Source organism: Macaca thibetana, chromosome 13 (assembly GCF_024542745.1).
Source record: "Macaca thibetana thibetana isolate TM-01 chromosome 13, ASM2454274v1, whole genome shotgun sequence".
NCBI classification, from domain to species: domain Eukaryota; kingdom Metazoa; phylum Chordata; class Mammalia; order Primates; family Cercopithecidae; genus Macaca; species Macaca thibetana.
In genome coordinates, this window is record NC_065590.1 from 98,281,547 (window position 1) to 98,305,155 (window position 23,609).

Here is a 23,609-nt window from a genome sequence, read left to right on the forward strand (position 1 = left end):
GTAGCTGGGACTACAGGTGCACGCCATCTTGCCTGGCTAATTTTTGTATTCTTTTAGTAGAGATGGAGTTTCACCATATTGGTCAGGCTGGTCTCAAACTTCTGAGCTCATGAGCCGCCTGCCTTGGCCTCCCAAAGTGCTGGGATTACAGGCATGAGCCACCACGCCCAGCCTGAAGAAATATTTTTAGACAGCCAAAATAAATCTTAGAAATTTGGAAGAGTTCATAATGAATGTTCTCTAATTCAGGTTTCGTTATATAGCATAAACTTTGGACTAACCATTTGTGGATGCAAGAGATTTGACTTACTTCATGTACTATTGTATTTGGGGAGCCTGGGAATTTAAAACTATATAATACTACCATCATGAAACAATGGTTTATAAAGATATTTACTAAAGAAATTTCATTAGTGACATTTTTTATACTCAGAGATGATCTAACGTTTGATTCCCTTACCCCTACTTTTTTTATGTAGGGAGGATGGACAGCTCTCATGTGGGCATGTTACAAAGGCCGTACTGACGTAGTAGATTTGCTTCTTTCTCATGGTGCCAATCCAAGTGTCACTGGTCTGGTAAGCATTAACAAACAAATTTGTTTGTATTATAAGTGGTAAGTTTTCTTAGGGAATACTTAAGGTTGATTATACTTGGCTTCATTGTGGGTAGAGATATTCTTTATCTTATTAAATAAACATAATGTAGAATATGATTTCAAAACACACACAGTAATGAGAATTTTTATCTAAAGCTATGTTTATTTTTCAATTGTTGTCAGCAAAAAGGCAGCTCTTAGAGCTTAAATGTTAATTATAACTATATAACATTGCAAAAGGAAATTTTGAAATCTTTAGTCATCTTCCTGTTTTCTGTGTGTGAATCCTTAATCTGAACTTATTTAAAGAAAAGAGACATTTACCAAATAATTATGCTGTTTTTCTATACATTCTGTTATATATATTTACATTCCTCTTATTTCACTTTCTTCTTAATAGTATTGCCTTTTGACCAGATAACCACATTTTAATGTGTTGAATTTACAAAAATAAATGTATTCATAATATATGATTATTTAAGATTTGTTATATCTTAGTTGCCAATTATGTATTACGAGTGTTTCATCTGTTTTTAAAATGGAGAATGGTTTGTAATCTGATTAAAAAAACATTGCTTTGTGTTACTTCCTTTGATATTTACTTTACTTAGCAAATGTGTGTTGTAAATATCTACCTAAAAGATTTTATTTTTCCTTCCCTCCCTCCCTCCTTGCTTGCTTTCTTTCCTTCCTTCCTGCTTATCTACCTACCTACCTACCAATCTATCCTAGCAGTACAGTGTTTACCCCATCATTTGGGCAGCAGGGAGAGGACATGCAGATATAGTGCATCTTTTACTGCAAAATGGTGCCAAAGTCAACTGCTCTGATAAGGTAGGTCAGCAGCATCATTTCAGGTTCCAGTCCATGTTGTGTCCACTCAGTGTCTAAGTTATAAACATTTTTATATGATATCATGAGGCTTCTCTAATGTAGTTTATATTTTTGTATATTAATGCATTTTATATAGATATATATCTCATAGATGGATTCCCTGGGTATATTATGTAGTAAGTATCCTTCTGATGTTTTCTTATGTCACATTCATCATTCCCAAGAAAACTGACTGGGATGATAGAGTCCCTGTCTTCATTGTTTGAAGTTTTCGATTGTAACTCTTCTTCCTACCTTCAGTCCTATCTGCTTTCTCTGTATTGTTGTGTGAGAGATCTTTCTAAAATTGAAGTTTGGTTGTCTTTCTCTTGGGCTTAAATTCCTGAAGACCGTCTCTGGTATGGTGGGTGAAGATGGGCCTTGCCTTCCTTTTTCCCCTTCTCTTGCTTCTTATCCCCCATGCTTCCTCACATGCCAGCCACCAAACGACCCATGGTCCAGGGCTCCTTCGCAGTGTGCCCGCCTCTTCCTCCTCAGCTTCTCTTCATCTCTGAGGCTCTGCCTATTTGCTGGCACCTCCAGAAAGCATTCCAGAATCATGTGCTATTCTTTTTTTTTTTTTTAATACTTAACACTTACCTCAGTTATTGCATAAATACTTACCTAATTATCTTTTTTTCTTCTTTACTTTTGGAAAGCTTCATTGGCTTTCACTGTTTGGGGATAAAACCCAGGCTTTTCAGTTTGGCTTCAGCCTGTCTCTGAGGCTCACTTCTTGCCATTTTTTACATATATGCTGTGTTTTAGATACAACAGATTGTCTAACGTTCTGTGAACGTTGTTTCTGTGTTTATTCTGTTCCCTTTGCTAGGCATGCTATTACTTCCTCTGCCTGATGAACTCCTGTTTATTTCTCAAGGCTTATTTGAGGTGTTAGCTTCTTTGTTAAGTCTTCTTACCCTGGGTGCCCCTTCCTGGGTACTCTGCACATTTCCATTAGGGCACATAACCTATTGCCTTGTAATGATTGATTTCCACATCCTTCTTACCACTAGAGTGTACGTTTCATGTAGATAAGGACTGCCTTTTTTTTTTTTTTTTCCCATTTTGTACCTCCATTATTTCCATTAGTGGTCTTAGTATTTGGCATATTGTGGGGATAACTGTAATCTTTTCATATTTATTGTAGCTAAATATAGGGAAATAGCTATTACTTTAAGATTTGTTTTTTGTCATTAAAATAGATTCTGCACATAAATTTCTTTAAGTACAACAGTATTGTTTAACCTTATGGGGCTGCTGGAAATCATTCATCTCTTGATCTGGGCAGTAGTTATGCCAGTGTATACATATGTAAAAAATCATCAAGTCGTACAGTGAAAGTTAGTATATTTTTTGTACTTTGTACATGTTATGCCTCACTTAAAAATATTACACAAAATAATAGCTTAATGAGGAGCATAGGGAGGCTGTTGTAAATATTTATATTATAATATGGCATTTAAGAATATTGCATTTGTACTGTTGGCTAATTCAGATTGACTGAGGTTTGACGTATGTCTAAAATGGATACAGTTTTGTCTGTTGATGGATTTTTTTTTTTTTTTTTTTTTTTTTTTTTTTTTTTTTTTTGAGACGGAGTCTCGCTCTGTCACCCAGGCTGGAGTGCAGTGGCCGGATCTCAGCTCACTGCAAGCTCCGCCTCCCGGGTTCACGCCATTCTCCAGCCTCAGCCTCCCAAGTAGCTGGGACTACAGGCGCCCGCCACCTCGCCCGGCTAGTTTTTTTTTTGTATTTCTTAATAGAGACGGGGTTTCATCGTGTTAGCCAGGATGGTCTCGATCTCCTGACCTCGTGATCCACCCGTCTCGGCCTCCCAAAGTGCTGGGATTACAGGCTTGAGCCACCGCGCCCGGCCGGATTTTTTTTTTTATATGGAGTCTTGCTCTGTCACCCAGGCTGGAGTGCAGTGGTACGATCTTGGCTCACTGCAACCTCTGTCTCCTGGGTTCAAGTGATTCTCCTGTGTCAGCCTCCTGAGTAGCTGGGATTACAGGTGCGCACCACCACACCTGTCTAATTTTTGTATTTTTAGTAGAGACGGGGTTTCACCATGTTGCCCAGGCTGGTCTCGACCTCCTGAGCTCAGGTGATTCACCTGCCTCGGCCTCCCAAAGTGCTGGGATTACAGGCGTGAGCCACCACGCCCAGCCTGTGATGTAATTTAATTATAATAGAGAAGCCTTTATTTTCTCCTTGCCTGTAATAAAATGTTTATATATAGCTTGGCTTTCAAGGCCCTCAAGAATCAGGTAATAATGCTACCTAATCTGTCACTCATTAGCATTTTGAGAGAATGTTTAGTATCCACTATGCAGTACCCTGTACCTGCACTTAGCACAGAAGATATAAAAACAAAGAAGAAATGATCTCTGTTTAGAGAAGTAGGGAGATAAGTGGGCCACGTAAAATGCAAAGGCCCAGGGTCAGGTGACTTAGGAGTGTAGAGGTGGGAGAATTCACTGATGGTGCAGCAGTCAGTCAAGATTTGGTAAAAGAATGCGACTTCCTCTAGACCTTGAAGAAAGGGTAGAGTTTACATCCCTGAGAGAGGAGGAGCAGAAACGAACTGGGCACAGGGAAAAGAGAGCACAAGGTACCAGGGAACGGCTTCAGGTGGCCTGTTGAGCTAGTGTTGAGTGCACCCTCAGTGGTGAGGAGAGGGGTGGGAGGAGGAAGCTGGGCTGCAGGCGAAGCCACCTTTGGGTGAGCCTTGGATACTTGGCTGAGGAGCTTGGACATCTGGCCTGTAGACACTCAGAATCACTGGGGATTTTAAGTAGTAGGTGGTCGCAAAGTGATGTTTTGAAAACATTGACGTTTAATAGCCCACAGTGGGATGGATTGGAGGTTGAGAGCATTTTTATTTCTGACAGAAGTAGGGAGGCTTCTATGGGAAGGAATTCTTAGAGAAAGGAAGGCAGTCTGTTTAGACGTGTTGACCTTGAAGTGGTGGGAACTTGTAGTTGAAGGTGTCCTACTAGGTAGTGGACATAGAGATTTGGGTTGCTGGTGCTAAAGGGCTTGCCTAGAGGTGATTCTTGAAATGCTGTGAGTGCGGATTTGGCAGCTGAGATCAGTAGTAACAGAATATGGTGAGCAAAGGGCTGATTATTAGGAATAATAGTAATTATTTTTTCTTAATTATAATACCTAGTTATTTATATAATTATTATTAATCTCCAGAGCTGGGAGAACTTGGCTGGTATAGCGTCAAACGTGGTGAATGAATCAAAAATTCAAGTTGGAAGGGACAGTCAGTATAGTTCAAAAATACTGCAGAGCTTTCAGGAAGAAAAGAAAGAACTTAGTAAAAGATACATAGGTGGCTGAGTGTGGTGGCTCATGTTTGTAATCCCAGCACTTTGGGAGGCCGGGGCAGGTGGATCACCTGAGGTCAAGAGTTCAAAACCACCCTTGCCAACATGGTAAAACCCTGTCTCTACTAAAAATACAAAAATTAGCTGGGCATGATGGTGGGTGCCTGTAATCCCAGCTACTTGGGAGGCTAAAGCAGGTGAATCACTTGAGCCCAGGAGGTGTGGAGATTGCAGTGAGCTGAGATCGTGCCACTGCACTCCAAGCTGGGCAGCAGAGTGAGATTCCCTCTCAAAGAAAAAACAAACAAACAAAAAAACACACCAAAAAAAGATACATAGATCTGGAGTTTAGGTGACTATTTGGGTGACCTCTGCAATGGTGGTTTTGTAATGTTTGTAGCAGAAACTAGTTTTTTAGGGGAGTTTGGTAAGGGGTTATAAATTATCTTGAAAAGCTTAAAAGAAAGGACAGTGATTATCTTCAGAGGGTAGCCTGTTGGAAAAATCTGTTAGGATAGGAGAGACCCACATTGGAAGGACTTCAGTCAGAGACTAATAGGAAGAGGGAGTAAGAAGAAAAGACTGATGATGTGGCAGGAGATTATTGAGTAAGGGCCTGGGTGAAAGAGGACCATAGGATCAAGAATATACATAAAGGGATTAGATTGAGAAGGGGTAGAGAGCAGAATTTGAGAAAGAGATGAGAGACTTATTGAGATAGTTCAGAGTGTGGCTGCAGAGCTGTTTTGAAGCAGACAGGATGCAAGGTGAGGGAAGGTCTTGCTGGATGTTAGGAGTTCTTTGTAATGTTGAGAGTGGGACTGTCTCCCAAATGGGAGTGGGTGAGGACTAGCTGGCTCATGTGATGAGGCAGGGAAAGGAGCAGAAATCATAGCATATAATCGTGGATAGTTCAGTTCCATAAGAAGGGCAGAAATCCAATGCAATAGGTATTCAAAGGATGAGAGCTCAGTTACAATTAGTATATTTTTAAAAGGCTTTATGAAGGGTGATTTTCTATGTGTATTATGTTTGAAGATGTCTAAGATATTGATATTGTAAAGTTGGGAAAGGCATTTTACCCAGAGTAAGTATTATCCACAAAGAAGGAGGCTAGAAAAGAGAATTTAGTTCTTTTTAGGGGAGAAAACCACAGATGCAGGAGTGAAGTTGGGAATCTCCTCCTGAATTTCTTTTCTTTTCTTTTTTTTTCTTTTTGAGACAGAGTCTCGCTCTGTCGCCCAGGCTGGAGTGCGGTGGCGTGATCACGACTCATTGCAACCTCCACCTCTCAGGTTTAAGTGATCCTCCTGCATCAGCCTCCCCAGTAGCTGGGACTACAGGCATATACCACCATGCTTGACTAATTTTTTTGTGTTTTTAGTCTAGATGGGATTTCTCCATGTTGGCCAGGCTGCTCTTGAACTCCTGACCTCAGGTGATCCACCTGGCTTAGCCTCCCAAAGTGCTGGGATTACAGGCGTGAGTCATAGTGCCTGCTCCTCCTGTATTTCTTACTCGTTCTCCCTAAGCCTGCTTTGAGGCAGTGACTGTGGCAGCTGCTTCCCCTCCATTCTCTTCCTTGTTTTGTGAGGCTCTGGCTCCCATGTACTGTATTGGCAGCCTTTTGATTCTGGCTGTCATGGAGTCTTCATCCATCTGGGAAGCCCGTCCAGGGCTCCAGCCCTCAACAGTGTGGTTGCTGTGGTGTCCGACATGATTTATAGAGCAACTCTGCTCCGTACAGTAGCCACTAGCACAGGACTACTTAGACTTACATTAATTAAAAAAACCAAAACAAAACTCAGTTCACAGTCACAGTAGCCACATAGCATTCAAGTGCTTCATAGTCATTATTTGACGAGTGACTACTGTATCTCACAGCACAGAATTATAGAGTATTTCCATCAACACAGAAAGTTCTACTGGACAGGGCTGTCGCAGAGAGTAGATTAAATTAAATTAAATTAAATGTTAATTTCCACCTGTGGGCTGCATGTACTGAAAGGTCACTGTGGGCATTCATCTGTCTGCCGATCGCTAGCCTCCTCAAAGGCAGGCAATGCCTTAATGCATGATTTATATTCCTGGATGCCTTTTGAATCATGTTTCAGGGAAAGGTGCTTTTGAGTGCAGTTTCAAGGGCTCATGGGTCTTGTCCCATCTCGTGATAACTTTGTGACCTTAGCCTATGAATTAAGCTCTTAGGGCCTCAGTGTCGTCATCTGTGAAAATGTGATACTGTGAATTGTTCTTATGATAAGGATCACACACGCAGACCCATGTAAAGTGGTTAGGCTGCTTTAGTTTGTTTGGCACTTGGTTGCTATTCCCGCTCACAGTCAGACTGCTGGACTTTAAATTCTGTTTCACAAGATATGGGAAGCAATGAAATCTTGTTGAAAATTTGGGGCTGTGTTACCTTGTGATGGAAACATTGTCACTCATTATAAAAGTTAAATAAGAGCCTGGCTCAGTGGCTCATGTCTATAATCCCAGCACTTGGGGAGGCTGAGGCAGGCAGATCAGTTGAGGTCAGGAGTTCAAGACCAGCCTGACCAACATGGCAAAACCGGTCTCTACTGAAAATACAAAAAAATGAGCCAGTTGTGGTGGTGCATACCTGTAATTCCAGCTACTCAGGAGGCTGAGGCATGAGAATTGCTTGAGCCGGGAGGCAGAGATTGCAGTGAACCGAGATTGCACTACTGCATTCCAGCCTGGGCGATAGAGTGAGACTCTGTCTCAAGAAAAGGTTGAATAAGATTGGTTAAAAGACATTTCATGGACTGGTTAATCATCTACTCAGGAGAAATAAAATGGGAAAAATAGGATTTATCTAAGATTAAAATTATGATAAATGTATACAGTTTTCTAAGAATCATAAAAAGTAAGATTTTTATTAAAATTCATGTTAAGAGCTAGTTTCTTTGAGTATACTTTTTATAATAATTTTAAATTTATTGTTTGTTTTAATAGTATGGAACCACCCCTTTAGTTTGGGCTGCACGAAAGGGTCATTTGGAATGTGTGAAACATTTACTGGCCATGGGAGCTGATGTGGATCAAGAAGGAGCTGTAAGTATCTTATATTTTCATGCTTGGCCATAGAAACATGTTTTTTATTTTGGAGAGAATTTATGTCTTTAGTATATGCCTAGAGAAATTTCCCTCTAGTTCTAAAATGATAGTAACAGGAAAACAAGCATTTTCTGTTACCCTAAGTATGTTATATTATAAACATATATGCTATAAATAGATGCTTTTAAGGATCTGTTGCTAATGCACACACAATTGGGGAGGCTAAAAGTATAGAGAACAGCTTTCAGTAATCCTAGTGTGATATATAGAGAGTTATGTGTCGCTTAATGACAGGGGTACATTCAGAGAAATGTGTCCTTCGGTGATTCCGCCACTGTGGGAGCATCACAGAGTGCACTTACACACATCTGGCTGGTGTAGCCTACTCCGTACCTAGGCTCTGTGGTATGGCCTGTTGCTTCTAGGCTGTAGCCTGTGCAGTGTGTTACTGTACTGAGTACTGTAGGCAGTTGTGAGACAATGGTTATTTCTTTATCTAAACATACCTAAACACAGAAAAAGTACAATGAAAGTCCAGTATCATAATCTTACGGAACTTCTGTCATATATGCCGTCTGTCATTGATCAAAATGTGCTGTGCATGACTATTTTGGTGTTTGTCCATGGTTCCTGGCTGACTGCTCCTATAACCTATGTAATATCATAAGTGACTACAGCAGTAAGAGTGTCTTTGGTTATATTTGGCCTTTTGTCCTTGGTTCTTGAAACAGCTCTGGTTCAGTTCTAGAGTGATAAAGATGAAATACAGTCTTTTGTTACTTATCACAAGCCCCTGTTAACCACACTTGAGTTTGTGTTAATGAGATTATTTTTGGAAAGTTTCTAGATAACCCCACTGGTTGAGGTGCTGGTTGCCAGGTACACCAACCATGTGCTTAGAGGGTTGGAACTCACAGCCCTAACCCAACACCTCTGGGGAGGAGAGAGGAGCTGAAGGTTGCATTGATCATCATTGACCAATGATTTAATAAATCATGCCTTCATAATGAAGCCTACATAAAAACCCAAAAGGACTGAGTTCAGGGGGCTTCCAGGAAGATGACCAAGAGCACATCCCTGTACTGGGAGGGTGGCATACCGCAACTCCATGGGGACAGAAGCTCTTGTACTCAGGACCCTTTCAGACCTCATCCTATGTATGTCTTCATCTGCCTGCTCATTTCTATCCTTTAAAATATCCCTTTTGGAAACTGGTGAATATTGCTTCCCTGAACTGTGTGAACTGCTCTAGCAAATTAATCAAACCCAAGGAGGGGATTGTGGGAGTTCTGATTTATAGCCAGTCAGTCAAACAACCTGAGCTTTCATTGGCATGGGAAGCGGGGGCAGTCTTGGGCACCGAGCACTTGCCTGTGGGGTCTGATGCTATCTCCAGGTAGGTAGTGTCAGAATTGAGTTGGAGAATACCCAGCTGATGTCCGCTGCAGAACTGATTGCTTGCTTGATGGGTGGGGAAAAACCCCACGCATCTGGTCATAGAAGTATTTAGTGTTGTAAGAATTTATGTGAAATGGAGTTTGTTTTTTCCTGTACGTAGTACAAATTGTTTAATAAACTGTTCAAATCAAATGGTTTTTAATATTGTGGAAAAATATTGTGCTGCATTAAAATATTTTTTCTTAAAAAATTTAAAATAATATTGTAATTTTGGGGATTTTTTAGCTGTGCCTTATTTTCCCTCTTCAATGAACAGATTTTAAAAAATCAGAAATCAGCTGATAGAACCCAGAAAGCTTAAAAACTGGTTAGATACATCTTACCGATTAGCGGTTTTTAATTCCTCGTTCCCCAGCCTGTGCCAGTTGTGTTGGGGAGATGAAGAAGCCTAATATCGCTTTTCCCTTGAGCCTATAAGAATATGGTTAAAGGAAGCAATATTTATGCATAAGAACAGTTAAAATAATGCAGACAGCTATTTATAGAATTAGTATATTACGTGAGTGGATCGTAAAGGATTCTGAGAGGAGATAGTACCGGATCTTGGGTCGTAGTGAAACAAGAGTAAACTCTTTCTGTCATACTTTGTGGCACACTGTCAACCCGTTCCTCCTGTTTGCATACTGGTAGGAGCTGACTCATTGCCAGTCTTCAAGGTGTAGACCCTGTTTTCGTGCTGGTGGAGGCAGCATGGTCCGTAGGCAGCTGCAGATGCTGTACCTTCCATCTGCCTCCTCTGGACAGTTGGTCAAGTGAGCAAGTGGCTTGTTTCTATGATGATTGATGGCTCAAGAATTTGAAAGGCTGTGTTATTTTAATATGTGGGAAAATGACAGCTTAATTTTGGGGGCTGACCTAAAATATTTCTATAAGGAAATTGTATGACAGCTTGAAGTAGATGAACATCTCGAGAAGCAATTTTAATACTACTTCTGGTAGCGAGTCACATTCTTCTCTTAGTTGATTTATTGTTTGTTTATTTAGAGACAGAGTCTCATATGTTGCCTAGGCTGGTCTTGAACTCCTGGCCTCAAATGATTCTCCTGCCTTGGCCTCCTAAAGCTTTGAGATTATAGGTGTGGGCCATCATACCTGGCCTGATTTATTGTTATAAAATAGATGTACAGTTTTTACAATAATTACTTAAAATAAGAGGTTTTGAAAATGTAGTTTCTAGATCACTATGAAAGTCAAAGAGTATATTACACTTTTCTTGAAATAGCTTATGGCTATTAATTCATTGTTGACTTTAGTGTTTTTTATGGGTTTTATTACAAAGAATTCTTGAAGTCTGATTCACCTGACTTTGGATTATTTAATTTAGAATGTGTTTAGTCACCCTGTCACTATTTTATCCGTCATTACATTAGTGAGTTTGTTTGTTGATTGTAAATGAATCCAATTTCAGATTATCATTTAAATAACTGAACTTCATAATAGCACTAATGACTGAAGATCATTAATGTATTTTCAAAAACAAAAGATACCTCCTAGCCATTTTTGGTATGTTTCTTGCTATTTATTTTGGCATTTTATTATTGGAAATGACAATAATAGGCCACCTATTTGAAAACATTAGTTTTGTGATTATGGCATAAATCATATATTTTCTAGAATACACTTAATTTCTTGGGCTTGTATTTTGTTTTGTTTTTGTTGTTGTTGTTTTTAGAATTCAATGACCGCACTGATTGTGGCAGTGAAAGGAGGCTACACACAGTCAGTAAAAGAAATTTTGAAGAGGAATCCAAATGTAAACTTAACAGATAAAGACGGAAATACAGCTTTGATGATTGCATCAAAGGAGGGACATACGGAGATTGTGCAGGATCTGCTAGATGCTGGAACATATGTGAACATACCTGACAGGGTAGGTCACCTGTTTCATATTTGTCTCCTAGTGGCGAAGTGGATGAAAGATGACCCTAGTGTCTTACTACCTTTCAAAATTCTCATGCATCACATAAACTTGTTTTAAGACAAGTTTATTTCTGCCTTTGAAACTAGTAAGTTAAAAACTGTTCGATCGTTCTGAAAAATATGCTTTTTAATTTTTGTCAAATAATGTTGTTATCGAAAATGTCACATGTACTATTAGTCTGTAACTGACCTTGATGTGTCACTGTAGATGTGCTTTCTTGTGCCCTAACTTCTCTGCGCTCACATTTACTGATCCACCTCTACCTGAACTCTCCACTTGAATGTCTAATTGGCCTCTTAAACTTACAGCAAAACAGATGCCTTGTTTTTTTCACCCCAAACCTGCTTTTCCCTCATTCTCTGTCTCAGCAAGTGGTACCACCATTCCCCTCTTGTTGAAGCCCCAAATCCTGTGCCTTAGCCTTGATTTCTCTCTTTTCCTCATCTGCTCTCCAGCAGGCTCTTGTTGACTTTACTCCAAAACAAATCCTTTATCTGTCCACCTGTCTTCATTCCACTATCACCTCCCAGCTGAAGCCACTGTCTCTGGTGGTGCTACTGTTAAAGCAGCAGCTTTGCAACTGGGTTCTCCACTCTAATCTTGGAGTGATCTTTAAAACAATAAATCTCGTGTGTACTTCTTTGTTTAAAGCCATCCAAGACTTCCTGTTGCACTGAGGATGAATGTTATCTTTTTAGTTTATAGACATGACATGACATTGTTTTTGCCTAACCTGTCTCCCAACTTTGTACCCCTCTTCTGCCAGTTTTCATAGCCTGCAGCTGTGTTTCCTTCTTTCCCTTTCTTGAATGCCCTGAGCTTGTTCCTGCTGTGGGTCCTTTGCCACACCTATGCTCTTAGTCTGGAACGCTGATCTTGTGGTTGGCTCCTTCTTGTCCTTCCCACCTGGGCTTCAATGTTACCTCCTTGGAAGGGTCTTCAACTACTCAATCCAAAGTAGCTACCTCATCACTTTTTTTGAGACAGGATCTTGTTCTTTTACGCAGGCTGGAGTGCAATGGTGTGATCACAGCTCACTGTGGCCTCAACTTCCTAGACTCAAGCGATCCTCCTTGCCTCAGCCTCCCAAGTAGCTGGGACTATAGGTGCATGCCACCACGCCTGGCTAATTCTTGTTTGTTTTGAGAGACAGGGTCTCACTATGTTGACCAGGCTGGTCTCGAACTCCTGGCCTCTAGTGATTCTCCTGCCTTGGCCTCTCAAAGAGGTAAGATTACAGGCATAGGCCATCATGCCCAGCCTACCTGGTAGTCACTTTCTAGAACATTACCTTATTTTATTTGCATAGTGTTTGTGTGATTTTTTTGTTTATTGTATGTTGTCTTCTCTGCCAGGCTATAAATTCTTCCAGAGGTAGGACCCTGTCTGTCTTGTTTCCTAGTACCTAGAAAGGCGGATGGCACATTTAGAGGTTTACTAGTCTGCACCCATGTTAATGCTAATGTTTCCAACTAAAATTTGTCTGCCTTGGGTTTATTTCTGCTATAAATGTGGTAGTTAAGACACTACATCATGGTGCTGAGCTTAATAACCCTTAAGGACCTGCATCCTGATTTATATCATAGTACTTTTGAGGTCCACTCAGGATTGAATTGAGCTGCAACTCGTGGGCTCATTCAACTCAAAAGACTACAACTGATTTTTAAGTTAGCAGTAAATAATAAAATATTTATGCCCATTTCCAAAATAGCTGTTTCCAGTATTTTAAGTATAGGAAGGTATAACTAAAAATGATTGTTGCTTGGTGAATATAGTTCCTGGGGAGAGCGATGTCCTCATGAGGTCGTGAACTTAGTCTTATGCTGGGGAATGAGTCAGTCCTGATGCACTACTGGCCTGTAACTGCCAAATCCACTAGGTTTTCATAGATGCTGCTCGGGGAACTGTCTCCCTTAATTAAATGTGGCTGTGGATTCATTGATAGTTTTAGCTTTATAGCTTCGTTTTTTAGAGTTCATGGCTTTCGTCGTATAGCATTATTCCAAGAGATTTTTACTATGTGATTTTAAAATGTTCATCTGGTTCACTGACAGCCACAGTGTTATTGTAGTTCATTTACATGTGTAACAGGCGGTTACCTTCAAAGAGAATAGGTTATTGTTCTGGGTAACAGGTCTTTCTAAACTTTGTTTAGGAATTTCAGTCCTCATTTTGGGGCATAAAATCCTCTGTCCCTTACTCTGATGTCTGTTAATATCAGGTATTCATATTGGTTAAGTAATATTTTTCTCTTATTTAGAGATAGACTTTTTCCAAGAAATTTTTAGAAAAAAATATGAAAACATGATTAATTTGAACTTCAGAAGAGTGCTTATTTGTTGTCAATTCACTTTTTTTTTTTTTTTTTTTTCTGTCTTCTTAGAGTGGGGATACTGTATTGATTGGCGCTGTCAGAGGTGGTCATGTTGAAATTGTTCGAGCGCTTCTCCAAAAATACGCTGATATAGACATTAGAGGACAGGTATGTGTGATTACAGTGCAATTGCTATCTTAGAGTATAATTGGATGTAAATGTTGACTGATCATAATGTTATTCTTCCCACTTTCCTATGGAGATAAACTTGTAAACCCTAGTACGTTTAACAGGCGTATATTATTACTAAATTTCACTGCCATTATTGTAAAATTTCTATATTAATGTCGAGTTAAATGTAGATAGAGGTAAACCAAAAAAGCTCATGTTTTTAGAATATACTGTCCTTACTAATGTGTATATATAGATTCAGTCCTCAAAACTATAATGAGTAGTTAGTGATACTGAGAGAGTCAGTGGCCCTTTGAATATCTGGTACTTACTTATTTTCTTTAATGTTTTCTCCCTGTTTTGTCTTCTTCCTCCATCTGCTGTTCTTCTATTGTTGTTGTTTTATTTTCTTCTCCTTTTTCTCCACTGTGCCTGCCTTTCCTAGGACCACTTGGTAGTCCTATGGACATTGCTTAAGGCAATCATAGTTCATAGAACCACAAAGGTTATTAATTTTAGATAAAAGCCTTGCCCACAGTTGTGAATTTATCAAATACTTCACGAGCTTTAGACTTTAGAAAAAGTTCTTGGTGTCTCATTTTGTTGTTGGACAGTATACATTTCTGCTCATTTTTTTCTTGTATTTGGCCAAAAATCTCTTGTATCCAAATCCATTTTTGGATCAAACTATAACCATTATGCCAAATGTTATGGGGGAATTAACAAGGGCCCCTTGTCTTTAAGACACATATATTTTAATTTGAAAGATTTTAGTTTGTTTATTTTTATGCTTTTATTTAACATAAAAAGTGAAGCCACAAGATGATATATGATTGATTGCTTAGCATAAGGTTCAAGTATGAGTCTTGAGGTGGGGAAAGAAGGCCTTAAGGTCAGGGGCTTTTGGAACAAGGTAGAACTCGAGCTAAGTTTGAAGATGAGTTGGATTTAGATAGGTGAAGAGCCTGGCCGGGTGGCTGATGCCTGTAATCCCAGGCTGAGGTGGGAAGATCTCTTGAGCCCAGGAGTTTGAGGTTATAGTGAGCTGTGACCATGCCACTGCACTCCAGTCTGGGTGACAGAGTAAGACCTTTTCTCTTAAAAAAAAAAAGAAAAAAGAAAAAAGAAAAGGAAAGCCAGGTGTTTCAGGCAAGGGGAGTGGTAATAGGATGAGAAAATTAGAAAGTGAAAGACTGCATTTCATAGCTGGCGAATGAATCATTTGGCATTGGGCAGTGGGGAGGTAGGCATGGTGGGGAAAGGTGGAGAAATGAAATGGGAAGGGAGGTAGGGCCTGACAAGTTTGAGTTGGGCAGCTAGTGTGCATTTTTTAGAAGAGAAACTCTGTTGGGGAAATTTTGGTATTAGGAACTTAATGTGGCTGCTGCAAAAAGTCATTCATTATCTCCTGGGTTAAAATAACATTGCCGCTAAAAGTTGGATTCTAGGTCACCTATTTGGACTTTTACCTAACTACCTTTCGTCTGGGAGTCCTCTTCTGTGTTTGAATTCGGTTTTTGTTGTTCTCTAGTTCTACTTTCAAGGTCTATATGGATTGATTTTTGGGTTTTGAGCTAGATAAGATTTTAAAGATCTCATCAAGGCAATATAGGGGTATGGGATGGATGGAAATTAAGAAAGCTAAAAATGATAATGCCTTATATTTGTGAAGTACATTTTTGTGCATTATCTTTTGAAAAATTGGGCAATACCTACAGCATGTTACAGATGAAAATCTAAGGGTCCAAGACTTGTCCAAGTTTACGGAGTGCAGGTATTGATGACTCCTAATCCAGTGTGTGTTCCTGAAATCTGATAACATTACAAAAGTATAGTTTACTTTATTAACTATGTGGGATTACTACTTTTTAGATTAAGTAATATGAAGTTTTCCTAGACTTCTTTCACAAAGAATTCCCAAAAGTAACTTCAAGATAGCATAAGGATTAATAGCACTTCCTACCATGCTGCCTGTTGGAATGCTTTCTGACAGAAATGATGTTTTGTATTTACAAGTGACAGCTTTAAATATTGTATCTTACATGAAGTGATTGTGGTTTTTTCATTATCTAGGACAATAAAACTGCTTTGTATTGGGCTGTTGAGAAAGGAAATGCAACAATGGTGAGAGATATCTTACAGTGCAATCCTGACACTGAAATATGCACCAAGGTATAAGTGGCATTTCTATTCTGTTATTAGCAGCACCTCATGCTGAATGTTAGTACTGCTCATTTTATTTCAGTCGTCTTTGTTTGATGTTAGAGTTACACTGATTTTACTGGTAATATTCCCTGTCAAATTGAGGAGTAACTTTGTATCCTTGCAGGATTTGTGTATTCATAGCAAAATATAGTGTGATATTTGTTATTTCAATTAAATACTTTTCAGAAAGTGCAATATCAGCTATTCATAAGTTGTTATTATTTGGACAGATCATTTCCCCCAAATTCATTTATGCTGCTGTTACCTGAGAGGCAGAACACATTCCTTTGTGGGGAGATTGCGTGTGCTCAGGAGTTCCAGGCCAGCCTGGGCAATAGAGTGAGACCCTGTCTCTTTAAATGAATATGTAAACAGCCATTGTGACTGGTGGTTGGTTCCCTACACTAGCCACTTTCAACTATTTTACTCAAATCATGTAAAAAATACAAAATTATCTAATACTGTGGTCTCCTATTTAGCCTATGTGTAATAGTTTTCTATGGGGAAAATATATTTGGAATTCTGGGTTGATATGACAGGAATTCTTAATGAATAAAGCAAAATTATAGAGTCACCCATAAGACAATCCCATGTCATCTGCTATAGATCAGGACCAGCCAATTTCTAACTCAATGATGGTACTTCTAGTACCCCAGGGTAGAAAATTTCTGAGATACCTTCTGGTTTGCAGGTGGCTCCTTAATCCTCTTTTTTCTTTTTCTTTTGGACCTTGGTGTCAGCCAGGGTGACTACCTGTGGCTTCTGATGAGATTTTTGTCTAACTAAGTGCTGAATTGTGGTCTCTTCTTGCTTCCCTTCCTTTGGTTTTGAAAGCAATCCTGAACTTTTTTGAGGTTTTCTGAAGGCATACTGCTTGTTTCAAAGGTTTCACTGAGAACTGAAGTGATATTGGTATACATTTCTGAAAAACTCTGGACACTGGCTTACCTGGATGTTGACAGGCTGGGCTGTGGGTTGGCTGGTGGGGAGAATGGGAAGTAGCCTCTGGAGGGGAGCTGCCCCAGGTCAGTGGTAGAACCTGGGGAAGGGCAGAAGCAGCCACTGCTGCCGGCTGTAGCTTACGAGCAGGTGGGGCAGGTCCCACACCTGGCTACGTGATTTAAAGTCACTTTGATACAAATGAGTGGTTGTAAAGGAAAAACATTTTTTTGTTGTTTGCTTTTATGTTTTCTTGAGGGGGTTTTAAATATAGACTGTTACCAGAGTCAGATATTTCTTGACATGTGCATTTGTATGACATAAACACAGGAGTCAAACTATTAATCTGGCAAACGTTCTTATTTGTGCCCACAGGATGGTGAGACGCCACTTATAAAGGCTACCAAGATGAGAAATATTGAAGTGGTGGAGCTGCTACTAGATAAAGGCGCGAAAGTGTCTGCTGTAGATAAGGTGAAACATCTGTGCAGAGAGAACACTGTATGGACAGCTGTTGGTAGACTGACCTCTGTATGGAGGGGATTTAATGGGGATCTGATTTTAGGTTGTGTGGGGAGAGATGACTTGCTGGGGATGTCTGTGTGGGATTTGGATCCCACACAGTAGCACGCTGAGGAGTGGGCAGGCTCAGTGTGCTGTTAATGCAGCTGCTCCCCATTTTCCTTCTATGGCTCACAGCAGCTGTGGGGCACTGCCATTGACCACCACATGAGGAGGAGGCTCCGCCTTCATCAGGGTAGAGCTTGTTGCAGATAAACAGGAGGAAAGAATGCACAGGGGCTGGAGGAGGCCGACTCTCAAAGCAGACGGCATTAATGTTCACTGACAGGAGATAATGTGTTTGTTCTGCTGCATGTCCTTGCTTTAGCCTTTTAGAGAAATTTTTGTATTTTCTATAATAAGTTTAGCTCTAAGTGACTTAATACTTCATATAGATTTGATTTTTCATTTTAGTTTCTTTTTGTTTTAAACAAGCTTATTTCTTTCTGTACTTTAAACTGATTTTCCCCCAGAGTAAACTAATTGATGTATGAAGTAAGAAATAATATTGTAAATTTTCTCCTCTGATGAATAATATGATTAGGGCTTTACTAATTAATAACAGATTGAAGTTTGTTTTTCTGTTGGTTATAAGGCAGTTAAACAAAAACAGAGAGTCAAGAATCAATGCATTTGTGTTTCATTTTGCTAAGTTACAATATTATTTTAAAACATGAAAGCACCTCCCCCGTCATTACCATATTAACATAATGTCATATCAAAGAAAGGAAACTTTAATATTAAAGATTAGAAGATATAAAGTCAAAGAAGAGTTTTCAAAATGGAGTATGTGTAGCTTTCTAGAAAATTTCTTATAATGCCTGTTTTTCTCAATCTGCCATTGACTCATCTGACACTGGTCCCCCAATTTGCGATATAGAACCACCAGACTCTTCAAGGTTCCATATAGCCTTGTTAATTATATAATATGCTATTTTAAGTAATTGCTTTATACTAATTCATAAGTTTCTTGAAGGCCTCTGCCTTGGTATTCTTTTGTGTGTTGCTGTGCCCAGAGTCAGCACATGATACTTGTTGACAAATACACATGATAGTTGGAACAGTTGTTCATTCATGAACACATCTTACTGAGGATGGGTAAAGTACTATCCTGCTAGAATTTGGGATACACACTTATGAAAGTCTTGAACCTGGATCTTCATAGAGAATTTCATAAAAACAATTTTAAAAGTGATGATTAATGTTATTTTTACCTTGCCCATCACTGCTTTCTGATTATTTTCAGCCTGTCAGCCAAGTGTGCTGATATCCTCCCTGCATTTATAGAATTTTTTTATCTGGCAGAAATGCTGCTGCTGCTGTTTTGTCTTCTCACAGGTTTGGGGATGAGAATTAGAATTGAGATGTGGAAATAAGATGAAATTGGGTTTGGATATGTTTAGTTTGAGGGCTGATAAGACATTCAGTCGTCTGTGGCCAGTAGACATTGGGAAATCTAGTATTGGAATCTGGGCAAGAAATCAAGGCCGGTGATGGAAATTTGGCAGTTAGTTACTAGGATAGAGAGTTGCATGGGAGTGACTAAGATGATCAGTGTGAAGAAAGATGAAAGCTGCAGTCAAAAATGGACTTCTCTTATGCTGTGTGTCATACTGCAGTTTTTAAATTGTGCATGTTTATTCGGTCTCTTCCTATTACAACATAAGCTACTTAAGGTCAGCAACTGTTTTGTCTTTCATCTTTATACCCTCTAAAGTACAAAGCACAGAACCTTGCGTATAGTGAACTTCGTGCATAGTTATGGTGCCACACTTTTTAGGACATGGGAGGAGAGTCTAGAAGATGAAAAGATCAAGATAAGGTCGTGCCTTGGAAGCCACAGGAAGAATGTGTAGGTCATTTTCATTTAGTGTCCTGGAGATCAGTGTGGATGAGAACCAATAATTTAATTTGTTAAGGTGTTTGTGAAGCAACCAGTAGGAGAGCACTTTGCAGCCCGAAGAGGGCTTTTGAAATTTACATGTTAGCTTTCATTTAGTGTTGGATGTGAACACTCATGTGATTGGAGATCCTAATATGGAGAGAAGGTGGGTTGATAGGGAAAAGTGAAAGGTGAGGAGAGTGGAAAGGTGAGGAGAATGGAAGAGTTGAGGAGAGAGTTGGAGGAGGATAGCTGTACCTAGAGGACTCAGGTTGAGAATGTAGAGTGATGAGATTTAAGGGTTCACTGTGGCAAATGGTTGACAAAGGTTACTGGAGCTGGCAAGATTACTTGTGTTAGATGGCTATCAGCATGGATTGTAAGGCTTTCTAGACAAATGAAGAGAGCTGTGAAATAGAATTTAAATTAGTTGAGGAAGGTAGTTGACATCCTTGGACAGTAAATATTTGGATGATGGAGGGATACAAATGAAGTGGACCCAAGGCCTAGGAGGAGCTGCAGGGAGAAAGCCTGTTGCTTCTCCTCTTTCACTGAGTTAAGGGAAGGAGAAAAGAATGACCTTCATTCTAGAGGGCTGTGGGAGAAATAATATCTGAGCAAAGCTGGGTGAGGAGCTACAGAAAGAAATTATGGGGAAGATAGAGATAAAAATTCATATTATATATGTGCTTTATGTGAAAAATAAGAAAAGTTCAGAGTTTATTTTACAGAAACATGGATGTTGTTACTCTGCACACTGTATACAAAGATAAGAACGTTCAAGCTTCCTACTATTATTTCACAGAAAGGAGACACTCCCTTGCATATTGCTATTCGTGGAAGGAGCCGGAAACTGGCAGAACTGCTTTTAAGAAATCCCAAAGATGGGCGATTACTTTATAGGCCCAACAAAGCAGGCGAGACTCCTTACAATATTGACTGTAGCCATCAGAAGAGTATTTTAACTCAAATATTTGGAGCCAGTAAGTATTGAGTTTTTCTCCGAACTGAGCTTTTAAATAATGAATGTTCCATTAAAAAGTATGGAAAATAAGGCCAGGCATGGTGACTCATGCCTGTAATCCCAGCACTTGAGGAGGCCGAGGCAGGAGGATTGCCTGAGTGCAGGAGTTTGAGACAAGCCTGGGCGGTACAGTGAGGCCTCATCTCTACAAAAAATTTAAAAAAGAGCTGAGTGTGGTGGTGTGCCTGTAGTCCTAGCTTCTTGGGAGGCTGAGGTGGGAGGATCTCTTGAGCCAGGGAGATGGAGATTGCTGTAAGCCAAGATCGTACCACTACACTGGGTCTCCCTCTGTTGCCCAGGCTGGAGTACAGTGATGCAGTCATAGCTCACGGCAACCTCAAATTCCTGGGCTCAAGCGATCCTCCCACCTCAGCCTCCTGAGTACTTGGAACTACAGGCCCATGCCACCACACCCAGCTAATTTTTTATTTTTTTTTGTAGAGACGAGGTCTTGCCATGTTCCCTAGTCTGGGGCCAAGCGATCCTCCCACCTTGGCCTCCCAAAGTGCTGGGATTACAGACATGAGCCACTGTGCCTGGCCATGATTCTATTTTTTTAAGATTTTTGTATTTTAAAATATTTTTTCTTATTATAATAGTAATGTGCACTAATTACATTTTAGGAATGAAAATATAAGTATAGCAGAAAGTGAAAATTCCCCATTATCCCCTATCTCCCAACTTGTAATTGTTTAAATGACCCTCCAGGCTTTTCTTTATGCTTATAAAAATGTTATATACTATATAGTTTTAAAAAATAAAAATTGAGTTATACTATGTTACAAAAGCTTAACGTATCATATTTTAATTATTGCATAATTTTTCATCATAGTACATTGAGTTCTCTGTTGGTGAATATTTAGTTTTGCTAACAATTAGTGCTGCAGCGAACACCTTTGTACATATATTCGTTGCCTCTTATTTCTAGGATTTTTTTTCTTTCTTTTGAAAATAGTATTAGAGATTCAGGGGGTACAATTAGGATTATTTTCTTAGGGTAAATTCCCACAAGTAGAATTCCTAAGTCAATGGATGCCAGTAGTTTCGATACACTTTCCAAAATGGTTGTAAAAATTTCTTCTCCCTCTGGCAGTGTAAGATACCACAATTCCCCACAAGTTTGCTAGCACTGGGTATTTCCAGCCTCTTACTCTTTGCAAATCAGATAAATAAGAAAAAAAAATCTAATTTCAATTTGTGTTTTAAAATTATTAGTGAAATTGAGATCTTGTAATATATTTACAGGCTATTGCTTCTGAACCTTTTGGCTTAGATAATATGTAATATATTCACAGGCTACTTGTATTCTTGCCAGTTTCGTTTTAGTATCCTTTGTCCACTTTTTAGTTTTCAATATTAAAAAAAAATTGATGTAAGAGTCTTTCTGTGTTATGAATATTGATCCTGGGTGTGTCCTATGTGCTGCTGCATTCCCCTCTCCTCAGCATACTCTTGGTTGATGGTCATGGATTTTTATTCCGCATTCAAAAGTTTTACATTTTTGTAGTTAATTCATTAGTCTTTTCCTGCAGTTCTGGCCTTAGTATTACATTGAGAAAGAAAAGCCTTTTTAAACAAAGATTTTTAAAGTTTCTCCTGTATTTTCTTCTATTACTTCTATGGTTTTACTTTTTTCTACTTAATTTTTTAATGTTCCAGAAAATTTTGTTAAGGCTATGAGGTATGTAGCATTTTAATTTAATTTTTTTCATGAATGATTAAACTTTCCCAACACCACTTACTAATTCATCCTTTCCTGCCTTATTTGAAATGCCACTTATGTTAATATCCTATATGAGTTCCAGAATGTTCAAATTATTGTTTTACATTTTTATTCTCCAGTGACAACTACCCTTCAGTAGTCTTTATTATTTTTTTCCTATTCTTACATATTCTTCTTTCCTTTCAATTAAAACAAAATTCTCATGGGTTTTTAATTAGAACTACCTTGAAGTGACAGAATAATTTGGGAGAATTGCTGAACCTTTCTGCTTGGAATCATAGAATGTTTCTTTTTCTCTTATCTATTATGCTCTTCAGTAACATTTTGTAACTTTCTTTGTATAGGTATTACACATATTAAATTTATTTCACATACTCATTTGTGTTAATCATCATATGTTACTGATTCTGAAATGCACACTGTTCCCATAATTTAACATCTCTGAAATTGGTATGTGTCTTGTAAGTGATGGACAAGAAAGCATGATGTCACAATTTGGCAGCATTTTGTTCTTTCTTAGTTATATATAAAAAGATGTATCTCATAATTAATAGGTATCTTAAGTTCTATGAAATATGATAGTAATTTAAGAATCTCTGAAACTTTTTTTTTTAATTTTAAATCAGGTAGCCTTCCAAGTCAGAGTAGGCTCAGAGACTCCCTGAAACTGTCTTTACATGGTTATAAACATTTGAAATAATTTTTTCCTTTCTAATCAAGTAAACAATAAATGAAAATAGTGTTCCTTTCTAATAGTAATTCCACTGTTTAACGTAAGATATGATGTGTTTTAATTACAGGACACTTGTCTCCTACTGAAACAGATGGTGACATGCTTGGGTATGATTTATATAGCAGTGCCCTAGCAGATATTCTCAGTGAGCCGACCATGCAGCCACCTATTTGTGTGGGGTTATATGCACAGTGGGGAAGTGGGAAATCTTTCTTACTCAAGAAACTAGAAGGTAAAGAGCTTGCTTATACAAAGTCTCTATATGTAAAACAAGGTTTTCTCTGGGGATTTTTCTGAAATAAAGAGGAAGACCGCTTTCTGTATGAGCATGTGTGTTACACGGTTTACTGAGATGAACTCCCCTCTGGTTGGTCCTTCACATGGTCATTTGAGTTCTCTTTCTAAAGCAGATCCAGTTGTGTGATAAACCTACATAAAAACCCTTGCTGGCAGGTTTTTTTGGGCCCTTCACAGACTTGTCAGTTTGCATGGTCCCACCTGCCAGTACCACCTCTGGCATGTGCCCCAGCTTCAGTCACAGAGGACTGTTTGCTCTTGCAAGAACAGACCAGACGTGTTTCCCAGGTTGCTCCCTCTATAAGCAGCTTCTTAGCTGGCCTCACTACCACCCACCTAACACGTATGCCTTTTGCTTGGCAAAATCTTGCTCGTTCTTCAAGGATAGGTTTCAGTATTGCCTGTAAAAATTTCCCAGAGTTTTGTACAAAGAATAACTTGTATGGGGCTCCTTTGGGCTCAACATGTACCTTTAAGCACAGTATTCT

At 39.1% G+C, this 23,609-nt stretch overlaps 1 protein-coding gene across 28 annotated transcripts in view; it reads left to right on the forward strand.

Annotated features, from left to right (window-relative positions):
* KIDINS220 (kinase D interacting substrate 220) overlaps positions 1 to 23,609 on the forward strand; it is a 117,839-nt gene that overhangs the window by 23,617 nt on the left and 70,613 nt on the right. For 16 of the 28 annotated variants that reach the window (XM_050754771.1, XM_050754746.1, XM_050754752.1 and 13 more), the window contains 9 exons: positions 480 to 578; positions 1,331 to 1,432; positions 7,792 to 7,890; positions 11,024 to 11,221; positions 13,656 to 13,754; positions 15,831 to 15,929; positions 17,277 to 17,375; positions 20,150 to 20,327; positions 22,892 to 23,056. In XM_050754771.1, coding sequence (XP_050610728.1) covers positions 480 to 578; positions 1,331 to 1,432; positions 7,792 to 7,890; positions 11,024 to 11,221; positions 13,656 to 13,754; positions 15,831 to 15,929; positions 17,277 to 17,375; positions 20,150 to 20,327; positions 22,892 to 23,056 — 1,138 coding nt within the window. The remainder of the gene's footprint in view (positions 1 to 479; positions 579 to 1,330; positions 1,433 to 7,791; positions 7,891 to 11,023; positions 11,222 to 13,655; positions 13,755 to 15,830; positions 15,930 to 17,276; positions 17,376 to 20,149; positions 20,328 to 22,891; positions 23,057 to 23,609) is intronic. The other 12 variants (XM_050754773.1, XM_050754754.1, XM_050754760.1 and 9 more) reach the window with 1 other exon arrangement.